Source organism: Haliotis cracherodii, unplaced genomic scaffold (assembly GCF_022045235.1).
Source record: "Haliotis cracherodii isolate W230 unplaced genomic scaffold, xgHalCrac1.p SCAF_7, whole genome shotgun sequence".
Classification (NCBI taxonomy): domain Eukaryota; kingdom Metazoa; phylum Mollusca; class Gastropoda; order Lepetellida; family Haliotidae; genus Haliotis; species Haliotis cracherodii.
Genome location: NW_027266330.1, coordinates 37,999,427 through 38,012,207, shown reverse-complemented (window position 1 = coordinate 38,012,207; position 12,781 = coordinate 37,999,427). Strand labels below are relative to the sequence as shown.

The following is a 12,781-nucleotide window of genomic DNA, read 5'->3' as shown; positions in this document are numbered from 1 at the left end:
TAGCATGTGCCCTTTTCCCGTGACGTTTCCAGCTTTTCAAGCTGAATTTTGCACACTGAGGAGTGTTTCCCTGATTCGGGTGTGAGCAACTGTGAATACTATGTGTACACATTGCTGGGGTTAATTATTGATCAGACAGCATAAAAGGGGTCAGTTGAGGATATGCACACACAGAAAGCCCTTGTTTATGATTTTCAACAAATCGCACAGCTTATCATGAATAACGTTATTTTCAGATTTGTCATCGCAGTAAGTGTACCATACGTATCCTTCCAACAGTGCAATTACCTCCGAGGCAATACACATGTTCCATCTACTTTTAGATACGTGTATTTCCCAAATGTTTGCAACATATGTGATGTCACCATGGACTATACGGGAGGTAGTTGGCTTATACGTGTTAAAATGTATGGGTTTTCATATTCACGAATGTTACTGAGTATTCGATGTCAGGGTATGTGATGTAGAACACACGGCGTTTTTTAATGATAAGATTTTCGGGCATCGAATACTTTAGAACACCTGAAAATCTGAAAACATAATTGTTATCGGCATTTTAGAATACGAAAGTTTATAATTTTCAGTAGGACCGGCTCTTTATGTGAACTTTGACAGATTTGAATCAGTTAGGCTATGACGTCACGCTGGAATCCTATGCCGTTACGATACAACTGATTACGTCATAGCGTTTCGCGATAATTGCCGAATGAGGACAAGGAATCCAAGTTCTTCTGATAGCATAAGTACACGGTAAGGAATGGTAGGGATTGAAGTTCCTCTTTCATTTAAAAACTGAATATATCAAGTCTGACGCTCATACTCGTGTATATGTAATCATCTTAATCACTGTTTAGTGAGATGGATCGTCTAAAATTCTTGAGGCAAAATTAACAACATTCTTTTCGTATTAACGTCAAGCTTGTCAAATACACATCCGGCAATCATTTCTCCTTATCTTATAATTTTCTTCAGTCTGTTCTTGTTTTGACGGGGGGGGGGGGGGGGGATGGGGCATCATACCCACCATACCCACAGAGGAAGTGAGTGAGTGTTGTTTTACCCCGCTTTTAGCAATATTCAAGCACGGCGGGGACACCAGAAATGGGCTTCACACATTGTACCCATGTCGTGTATCGAACCCGGGTCTTCTGCGTGACGAGCGAACGCTTTAACCACTAGGCTACCCGACAACAACATTAGTGTAGAGTCAATATTAAAAGATCTCCCTTTCCGCAAAAAGTAAAGACGAGATTGACACTTACTGCATAGGCTATCTGAGTTTTGGTTGTTGTTATTAATGATTCCGAGTGACTTTATATTCCAGATTGTATTCCTTGTTGACGGGTTAAAACTTAAAGTCGCACATGTTCAGACGTAGAGGTAAACTATTTACGGAATTATTTACATGATTGTGAGTGAAAGATCATCCATATCAGTGTAATAATAAACATAATATTCAACAGACTGAACACGAAGCCTATACAGATGAACCTCGTAGTGTCGAACTCGTATGGACCTGGAAAAAGCTTCGTGTTATCCGTGGTTCGAGCCAACCAAAAAAGTGAATTTTCGAAAACAAAACGAATGTTAAGATATATTATTAGGTCCGGACACAACACTGGGTTTCAGGTCGGACGTAGTGGAAAGTTTGGTGAGTGTGGGTTTGTGGACCTTAGTTTATATTTTGAACTATTCGAGGTATCAGGGGACCCGAATGTGACTTCGAGACAACCGGGAATCACACACATCCAATTTCGCCACAACGAGGTTCGACCAGATATTTATGATAAACATATTTACAGCTGGGACAGCAACACATTTGGTGCACAATCCCGTTCAATATGAAGTGAGATGTCCTGGTGTCATCACTATTTGATAGTGACTAATAATCACATAATCATGGTGCAATCGGAATCGTACAATGGACTGAATATGGAAAGGGTTTTGTCGCTGTTATTAAAATATTTATCCTGTTGGTGTGATGTATTAAATATTAAAATTATATTCGGAACAAAATTTGTTTTCGTCTTGGTCATGACAAGAAGAAGAAAATCCAGTTGATCCCCAACCATGTACCTAACGCACAGATAACCCCCATCACAGATACACACGCGTATGCACACATACACGCGCGCGCATGAATGTATGCACGCACGCACCCACACACACACACAGATTATACATACAGAAACACACATGCGTAGGAATAAAGTAAGTATCCACAGCAACCATGTTCATGACAACTCCGGGTAACAGAAAACGCATCAAGCTGCACTTAACCAACGCTGCTATTTGCTAACACGGCATCGATCTAGCCAGTTTAAAAGCCGCCATGAGATTTATATCAAACAACATAACACGAAGCGGAATGTACCCGCACAAAAACAACATTCTTGATGGTAGGATTTACCAACCCGTGTTTGTCAACAAAAAATACTATTTATTCTGATAATGCATTTTTCAAACCGTTCAGGGACGAACCCATCGTTGTCGAAAGATCGTTTAAACAGTGCGTGCTGAAGAGGTTTATTGAGCGATTCCACTCGTGCTGGGACCCCGCCTAGCACGTGCTCATATTCATAATGGTTGTCAAAGTGTGTTTGTATTTTGTATAATAAACATAGTATCCTGAGCTTTGAGATGTCATATCCTGATAACGTGTTATCCCGCCATGTCTGTATGTTTAAGGGACCGGGTGTAAACAGGGTGATTATTCGAGTCAAGTATATAAAGCGAACTTCTCTACAGAAGAGTTTACATATGTTGCAGATTTAAAGTTGACACAAACCACCCGATCCATATAATAACATTCTGGCTTGTTATTGTGAGTTAGTAATAGGACTGGCGGTATTGGTTTCTAAAAAGGATATTTTTTCTATATGTTTCATTTTTGGTTCAGCTAAGGTTTGTGTTAATTCATTATTAATTGTGCGTACGAATTAAAATAGATTCCTGATATACTGGTCCGTCGTTAGTTGAGTTGACAGTTGGTAGAAATATCAATGTGCACGATATGGTCGACACATCATGATAATAATGATCAAATGCCACTGAACATATATGATCACACTTACTTCGGGTTTGAGTAAATTTATGTTACGATCGTAAAACATATTCATGACCACCTGTTTTATCCTGCACTTTTGCTCTGATACCTTTTTCAAAGATAATTCGCAGAATATATCATAGATCGTACCATGACCAATTATGAAGACGTGTATTTATTTTCAAAAGGCATTCACAGTATCTATGACGTTATGTAAGGAATCAATACCACAGACCTGTCTTGTTACCTGACAAAATACTACACACATATAAGCTTCTTCAGATACTATCATTATCGATGACTCCGAATGTAGAAAAGATTCAAACTCGTGTAAGGCTATGCGCATACTAAGCTGAGCTGATGATTAAAGTTAAAACATGGAAGGCATACACGGCTTTGAGTCAATATGCATACTGATATTCAAAACACTTTTCAGGATAACAGTGGTAGTGTCTATTCAGATCCGAGGTTAAATCTACCTCTTTGTTCATCGACCCATTCGTCAGCAATAAAATGCAATATTTTAGCTTCTCTGTTCCGACGTAGGTTGGTAACAAAATCTCACAATATTTCTCAAAACATGTTTTCGACACATGATATGTATTATTGACATAGATAATCGGTGTCCATGCTTCAGGAATAAATACATTCACGGAAAACGCAATATAAACATTTTACACAATTGTCGAATACACTTAAATACTTTATATATTTAAAACAAACAATCCTCCTCTATTTCATAGCATATGCATATTATCCCACTGCCCTTTGTCTCAAATAGCACAACTGGAATAGCAAATTAAATAGTATTTTAAATGTTTCAATAAGCAATGTTTGTCTACGGCTTTTGTAAAATAAATAAAAGAAGAAAAACATAGTACGGTTTTCAGCATATTTCAAATTCATTCAGTGTCGTTATAATCTACTTGCTACATTTGTAAGCTAAGCTCACACATTTTAACTTGGAGAAATAAACAGCTTGCATCTGAAAAATGCAATCAACAAAGACATTGTTTTAGGAAATGCAGCTACATAGAAATAAATGAGACGCATACGCTGAGAGAATAAGCGTTTAATGCTGATTTCGGGGGATTAAATGATCACCTACAAAACAGATTGAAATTACCATAATGAACACCCTTTGAACACTCATATAGATGCAAGTACCTAATTGGGCCGCTATTGTATACCCACTCGCACAAATCCTCACGCTTAAGTTTGTTCCTTAGTAACTCGGTTTAACTTAAACAGAGTCCATGACTTAATTAGATTGAACCATTTAATTTCGGATATTTAAGACTAAATGGCTTATCTTATTATTCACTGATTAAAGGATTATCGTCGATGTAGATATAAAGGCCGATGCATTTTCTTCGAACACCATTCCGTCACCGAATTTGGGTAACAACGAGTGGAAGTTGAACATACACCATGAAAGGGACTTGGCTGCTTATTGCTTGTTTCTGTTCTTTAACGTATGGCGGATACGATCATGGGAAGGTAACACGCATGTTTCTTGTATACATGGTTATTTTACATATCGATGTTTACATATTCCAGGTATGCATACAATGCAACCAGGACATATTGTCAACTACAGGTATGAATATAGGGAGCTTGAAACAGTAATAACGCATCACTGTTTGATGATTTAGTAGGTATATAATAATGCCATGGGCATTTTGACGTTCTTGTTTTTTTCTGAATATACTCAATTATTCCATACTGAGATCAGCACCATTGATAGTTTTCTCTATCCGTATATAATGAGTGAGTTTGGTTTTACGCCGCTTTTAGCAATATTCAAGCAATATCACGGTGGGGGACACCAGAAATGGGTTTCACACATTGTAACCATGTCGGGATTCGAGCCCGGGTTTTCGGCGTGACGAGCGAACACTTTAACCACAAGGCAACCCGACTGCCCAACCCGTATATAGAGTTTATGTATACCTGGGTGGAATTGCCCGAGTTGATGATTGATCTAGCATTACACGTTGTATATAATGTCACTTTCAATGCTATTAAAAATATTAAAAAAAACACTTCATAAGTCCAAAGTTACTCGCTACCATATTGCTCGTACAGGCAATACACAAAATTGATGGAAAATGCTGGCAGCAGAAAGTAGTTTATGTGTTATATAATTCACTTTGTTTCTATCATTTTACAGGTATCTTTATTTGAGCGCTTGCTGAATGAACGTAAGTATTTACCATGGACTCTTATATTCGCATATGTTTTTCCTGTACACGGGGATGTTAGTTCCATTGCGACACTATATATCTATATAAAAAAAAACAGAGGGGCAGATGTATCTTCACTTTGGTAACCTTTTTTTTTTTTTTTTTGGGGGGGGGGGGGGGGGGGGGGGGGGAATACATTTTTAAGATTTCCAACTTCATACACATTAACCTTGTGGGATTGACGTCGCCTTTGTCACCAGCATTGATCATGATGAATCCTATTGTGTTGTTTCTATTGCAGTGAGTGCAGCCTCTTCGGGTGAAGCCCCGGAGGAAAGGAGGATGGATGAGAAGAGAGGGGGTAATGTTGTGACAGAGCTGCCGGCACAGATACGAGGTACTGAGGCCAAGACTGTCAGGGGGACAGCAGGTAAACAGTGTACAGCGTACTTATAAAAATACTTATACAGAAAACAGATTTAAACGCAATGAAAAATCCAGAAGATTTCCAATTCAATTTCATCGAAAAACATGTTGCAACCATTCGGATAGCAATATTCATATTGGAGTAATGCTGTAATATTGGCCACGTTTCTGTATAGAGCATGAAACTCACGTAACGTTCTACGCCATTTTCGCCAATACTTCAGCAACACCAACACACACAGTATGGATCACACATTTATTCCCGTGTAAAGATCATGGTCGGGGGAAACAGACAATTAACTCATTAGACCGCCCCGCCGCCCATATCACGGTTGAACTAGTTTCTTATTTGTTTTATTATTATTCGGAAGAAATGGAAAGTATGTATCAACCATACCTGTGTGGAGCTCTATTTTATTAGCGTAATTTGTTATCCTTCCTTTTCTAGATCACGACACAACAGACCTTGTAACGTGCACGCTTGCTGACTCGAGTGAAACAGGTCAGATCAGCGTCAACAAAAAGTCAAAGAAGAAAAACAATGGACCGACTAGAAGGTGGGTACCGACCACCTGCTTTCCTTTAGGAGCATAGAGTATCCACACAGATATTTTCCAAACATATATCTCTTCCAGCTTCCGTCTGGCAGTCTAGGCATCCACTCACTCCAGTGGAATATTCGATCAACAAATTCCACACTGTTGTATATTTCGTATATCTAAGATATTGTGGTAGTATACGATTTTAAGTAAAACAAGAAATAGCAAAATGGAAGACTGATAAGACAAACTGTAGACATATTGATTAACGCAAAAACATGCACATAAATATTATTCTACCCTGAATTTGGAAAATAATCGATTCTGATTGGTCAATCAGAGGTTGTCAAATCAGTATAAACCCCCTGTGATTCACAGAAAAGTACTTTTTTCAGTCTTTGTTGGTAGGCATATCTAAATAAATACATCATAGGTTACAAACTGCAAAGTTGCGATCACAACAACATTCAAAGGATGTGTGGAATACATATCGTGCATAAAACACGACAGACATCTGCAAAGAGAATGCATTTTAAGTTTTGCAGACAAGAGAGAGCTTGAAATTAGCGCTTCCCTCACCACCACCATACGACTGTGACGTCATATCTTTTGCGTCACAATGGGCAAAAGCTTTACAAGATTTGCTTAGTTTTCATTTGGTGGTGCCCACTTCATGTTAAATTACCGTAGTCATATGGCTTCAATGCCTGTCAAATATTCGATGGAAATATTACTGTGTAAACAAACTACTTGAGCATATAGAAAACAAACTACTTGAGCACATAGAGCGCCATGATTTGTATCTGTCGTCAGTGATTCCGTAATCCAGTTCGACAACCCACTCAAAACACTAGACTCAATCCATGCCGCTTCACTCAATATGTTTGCTAACACTAAAGGGTTCGGGTTTAATTCAGTCATGGTGGCGCGTTCGGGTCCAAATTCAATTAGCGCGGTGAAATTTACTGGTAACCTTGCTCTACATGGAAAACACAGTATGCGTTTCTCCTAATTAATATTATTAATGATATTGTTCATTCTAATATCTTTTTATTTATCTTTGGCAGACGACGTTCCACTCTCTGCGAACACAACTCTCGTTACCGCCAAATTGATGGAATGTGTAACAACGAACGGGAGCCTCAATGGGGTTCAACGGAACAGCCCTTTAAGAGAATCCTTCATTCTGCCTATGAAGATGGTATGTGTAAACTGGTTAAAACACAGTGTCTTCAAATATGGTAGGGTAACTCCTCAACCCAAATCAACCCACAGAAATAGTCTCAAACAGGAAAGCCTCCAAACGATGCTCAGACTGACGGTTAGCGGTGGGTAAGCCGAGTGGTTATTGTGCTGGCTCGTCACACTGTAGACCCCAATGTTTCATTACAGTATTGGTGTCCCCTGTTGACGTGGACAATCTATGTTAGGTATTATGACTACTTTGTCAACACTGAGCTAACGCCGATTGCGATGACATAAATGATAAACAGACAAGATGTGGTAAACTATAAATACTGGTATACATGTGAACATGTCTATATAGCGTCTGAATATCCCTTTGATGTCGTTATATCCGATGTTGATTTAGTAGCTCCATAACTGATCAGTCTAAACTATAATTCTCGCCCCCCAGGAACCTTTGTACCACGACTAACTGACTCAGAAGGCAAGCGTCTCCCCAGTCCTCGCCTGATCAGCACAAGGGTCCACAGGAGCATCAGCCGAAAGTCAAGTGACAACACACTGTTAGTGATGCAATGGGGTCAGTTTATTGACCACGACTTGACCGGAACTCCCGTCCATTCAGGTAAGATGCTATACTTATGTATTTTCACTTATCGCAAATGAACTTTAAATTAATAGTACATGTATTGAGTTCATCGTGCTGATTCAACTACATTGCATCATAATTTATATATGGAGACGAGTGCTGTTTAAGTGTTGCCTTCTCTTTGTCCCGCCAGATGACCTGGCCACAAAGTGCTGTGAAGGTCTGGAACCAGGTGTTCAACACCCTGATGTGGAAACTGGGTGAGTACATTGAAATGGAACTGTGTAGAATCTGTAGAACAATTTACAAATGGTGTCATTTATATGTGTTTTTTTGTCGTTGTTGTTTAAAGCCGCACTCAGCAATATCCCAGCTATATGGCGGCGGTCTGTAAATTATCGAGTCTGGACCACTCAGTCTATTGATTGACACCATGTGCATCGATCCACGTAATTGGGATACGATGACATGCATCAACCAAGTCAGCATGCCTGACCACGCGATCCCGTTAGTCCCCTCCTACGACAAGTATAATCGCCTTTTTACGGCAAGCACGGATTGCTGAAGACCTATTCTACCCCGGATATTCACGGGTTTCATTTATATGGTGCAAATTATACTGTGAAATCTTAGGCAAGAAAAGAACATATTTACAAAATCTGTAGATCGTAGAAACGTATTATAACTGATGACAACATATTGTGAATGACCAACTCCTTTATATACAAGTTACGACGCATATATCGTTAATTAGTCACACTTGTCACACACAAACTATTCAATTTATAAGTCATAATGAATGTAACAAGAACAATCTAAAATTCAATGTTCGATATATGTATCCAGTTTGCATCAGTGGATAATATCAAATCGTTAAACCCAACTCTCACACACACTCAAAATGAGTACATAAAACGCCTCATCAAAACAATCTATCGCGACATTAGTTATTAAACTTACATGTACTCCTTTCAGCGGCCCCTGCTTTCCTATTAGAATCCCTAATAATGACCGTCACTTCAACAAGAGCTGCATGGAGTTCATCAGATCAGCAGCCGCCCCAGGAATCAGTGAGTGATATTACCCCTTAACGATGCGGAAGTGTGCTGTTTGAATGTTGCTTGTGTGCTCTTTGATCAAACACAACATTATTATTACAGAATCACTTTAATTGGGAAAGCCCATCTTTAATAGTACCTGCGTGTCTTAATCAAAAATATTGGGGCGGCGTGTATCCCGATGGTTAAAGCGTTCGCCCGTCACACGAAAGATCTAGCTTTGATTGCCCATATGGGAACAGTATGTGGAGTTCGATTCCCACTTGAGGATATCTTTGTGAGTGAATAAGTCAGAACATGCAGAAAAACAACAACAAAAACACATTGTACAATGTCATCGCGACAACGGGTATTCGTGAAGCGTATTATTATATCCTATATAACGTTGCTTTTATATATGTTTTACAGATCCTCGGGAACAGATCAACCTACTGACAGCTTTTCTGGATGCTTCCAATGTGTATGGATTAAATACTGAACATCTGAACCACCTCAGACATGGCCGTAAGTGGACCTTCATCAATAGCATCCCTTTACTAAGTAAACATTAATTAAATTTTGGAAACCTACACGGAAACCTATACTTATGAACGCGATTAGATGGATAGACACTGATAAGGCATTGTGTCCGAATAGATGGAAAATTGTATTATCCTCTTGCCGTGCCAGAAACATAGGATCGTGGGTTCCAATGCCAGAATTTGTTAAAGGTTGTCAGCGTCATATTCCTGCTCGGGTATTTCACCACAGTGACAGTAACATTTCAGTGACAATTGCAGATAAAGTGACTCTGACCATAAAATATAAAAAAATTGCCTTCTCCGAGTTTGAGAAAGATCTTTCTTGTCAGAACTCTTTCTTAATCAGATTTATTGACTGTAACCTCTCTTCATATAAACAGCTTTCCTCAAGACCAAGGGAGATGATCTTCTTCCCGAATCAAATGAAACTATTTGCCGTCTTGAACATTCCACTGACTGGTGTTTTGCTGCAGGTAAATACTTACTGCTGTTTTTTTTAACAACAACTAAGTTTAGATATTATGATTTTTGTATGGCGATAATGTTGATTGATATATGATTTACTTTCATGGGAACTGTCATCTGGAAAAAACACCAATATGTTTCATAGTTTTACTTATTCAGGTCGCGGTTAGAAGTATATTACAAACGATTTGGACTGATAACAATATTATTTATTGGATGAAATGTGATGACATATAGATGATATATGTTTATATTTCTAATGTTAGGTGACGATCGCGTCAATGTGTTTCCTGGCCTGACCGTCCTCCACACTATATTCATGAGGGAACACAATCGACTCGTCAGAGAATTGTCCTCTATTCTTCCGACTGGCACACCTGATGAGATCCTGTTTCAAGAGGCCAAGAAAATAGTATCTGCCATGTTACAACACATCACATATACCGAATGGCTGCCAATCATCCTAGGATCTGAGGCAATGGAGACCTTCAAACTGACACCTGACACATACAGCTACGACATCACCAAAAACCCGACCATCGCTAATGTCTTCGCGACAGCTGCATTCAGATACGGACACTCCACAATCCCAACCTTCCTGACCATAGATGGTCGGCGGATGCCCATATCCAAGTTGTTTAACAGTCCGACGGAAGTGATACGGGACCTGGATGCAGTCCTGGAGGCTATCCTGGAGAAGAAGAGACAGAATGTGGACCGCTTTGTCACAGACATGATGACAGACCATCTGTTTGAAACATCAGGCAAGAACAGCCATGACGTCGTATCACTAAACATCCAGAGGGGTCGTGATCATGGTCTTCCTTCCTACAACGACTTCCGTCATGCTTGCAACCTCAAACAGTTGGACACTTTCGAAACTGCCGTTTTTGGAAATGCTACATCAGCTTTAACGAGAACCTACAGGTAGGAATTTTGCAAAAATCCTTAAGTCGAATATATTATATGTTCAGCATGTGTACAACATTTAAATCTCTTTGCTGCATTTATAAACATGAACGGTTCATGATATTGTTTTATTGTATAAACATGTCACTGCCCTTGTGTCTATGGATTATAGACAAATCTCCACAAACAACTTTCACAAATGTAAGTAATTTTAGCGTTTTTCTCATGATGATGTTACATGATGTGTGTCCATTATTTTCTAGTCACCCGCGTGATGTTGACGTGTTCAGCGGCGCCGTGTCAGAGATTCCAGTGAAGGGCGGGTCAATGGGACCTCTGCTGGCTTGTCTGATTGGTCAACAGTTTCACGACATAAAGTTTGGTGATTCCTTTTGGTATGAAACTGCCAACACTAACAAGGGCTTCACTCCAGGTAAATGACACGACTTGTTTCCGTCTATGCACACATAGTGCATCGGAAAGATATTCAAAATTAGGCTTATTTGTTTTTAATATTTAACTTCATACCATAATAATATGTAGGCTTCATCGTTGCCACCCATCTTTTTTGTACGTATCTTCATTGAGAAAAGGATCAGAACACTAGGCCGATGTGCAGACACTGCACTCCCCCCCCCCCCCCCCCCCCCCCCCCCCCCACACACACACCCATTAACATCAACTCACTTGTCTGACATGTGACCGCCTCCGTGGTCCTGAAGATAGGGCGTCTGTTCGGAGAGCAGAAGGTCTGAGGTCCGATCCAAGACAGCGTTAAACGAAACAATGTCAAACAAGGTACTTGTTACCCTGCCTAATAGGCTGAGTGGGATGTATTTACGTTACGTTGCAAAGCCCATTTCATCTCACAGCACTTCTCTGACATAAGAAAAGGTAGACATTTGGGAAATGATAAACTATAGATGGTATTGCATCCTCCTTACTTCTTTTCAGAACAACTAGTGGAGATAAAACGGGTTAAGCTGTCGAAGATTCTGTGCTTAAACTCCGGAATTAACAAAATACAGATGGACGCATTCAATGTGGAATCCAAGAAAAGGTAAAATTCAGATCTATCTGAACATTTAAATTAAAATTATATGACTCATTAATATCATGTGTTTTAGAGGTCATACAAACACCTCCTTCCTGTACTACATATGCGATAATCTTTGTAATAATTAGTTCACAACACTCTGACAATCTACTGACAAAACATTCTTTACGTATTTCTGGTAACGTAAGCTTGTTGTTCCATGGTTAAATTGTACGCTCGTCAAGTTGAAGACTCCGGTTCGATTTTCTAAGGTAGAATGTGTTAGGCTATTCTTGGTATTCCGTAACTTAGTAATGTTTCAATATTATTAAAAGCGAGACTGAACCTTTCATTATTATCATCACCTTGTATTCATTTTCAGAAATCCCCTACTATCCTGTTGCGACTTGCCAACTCTAGATGTGAACAAATGGCGAAAGTAAAACACTGTTCTCATCACGTGTGGCATATATATATACGTAAACGATTGGCACAACGGATACTCTCTTCGTGCAAACACATTCTGCCACATAGTTTAACCTTGCTTGACAATAAAAGACATGCAAATTTCAAACTGACTTGCGTTATTGGTCTATCCTTTTTGCTCATTTGTGTATATACGACAATCGGTTTTCCGGAAACCTGTCCAATTGGATGATGCAATGTCTGGAAAAGGTTATAAAGGAAAACCATGCATAAACATATCCATGCAGAGAGTTTCAACTTGATTACGGAATATTTGATAAAAATGGAAACCAACCGACCATGGAGGAAGTTATTTTGAAGGCATACCGTTAATTTGAGGATCATCAATTGTTTAT

The 12,781-nt window shown here is 39.3% G+C and overlaps 1 protein-coding gene across 1 annotated transcript; it reads left to right on the top strand.

Annotated features, from left to right (window-relative positions):
• Window positions 1–5,157: 5,157 nt before the first annotated feature.
• LOC139448864 (myeloperoxidase-like) lies at window positions 5,158–12,403 on the top strand. The gene is made up of 13 exons (XM_071230387.1): window positions 5,158–5,173; window positions 5,534–5,662; window positions 6,107–6,215; window positions 7,265–7,398; window positions 7,834–8,007; window positions 8,165–8,231; window positions 8,947–9,041; window positions 9,438–9,533; window positions 9,931–10,023; window positions 10,282–10,942; window positions 11,188–11,357; window positions 11,879–11,984; window positions 12,343–12,403. The coding sequence occupies exons 1-13, from the start codon at window positions 5,158–5,160 to the stop codon at window positions 12,401–12,403; spliced, it is 1,911 nt and encodes a 636-aa protein (XP_071086488.1).
• The last annotated feature ends 378 nt before the right edge of the window (window positions 12,404–12,781 follow it).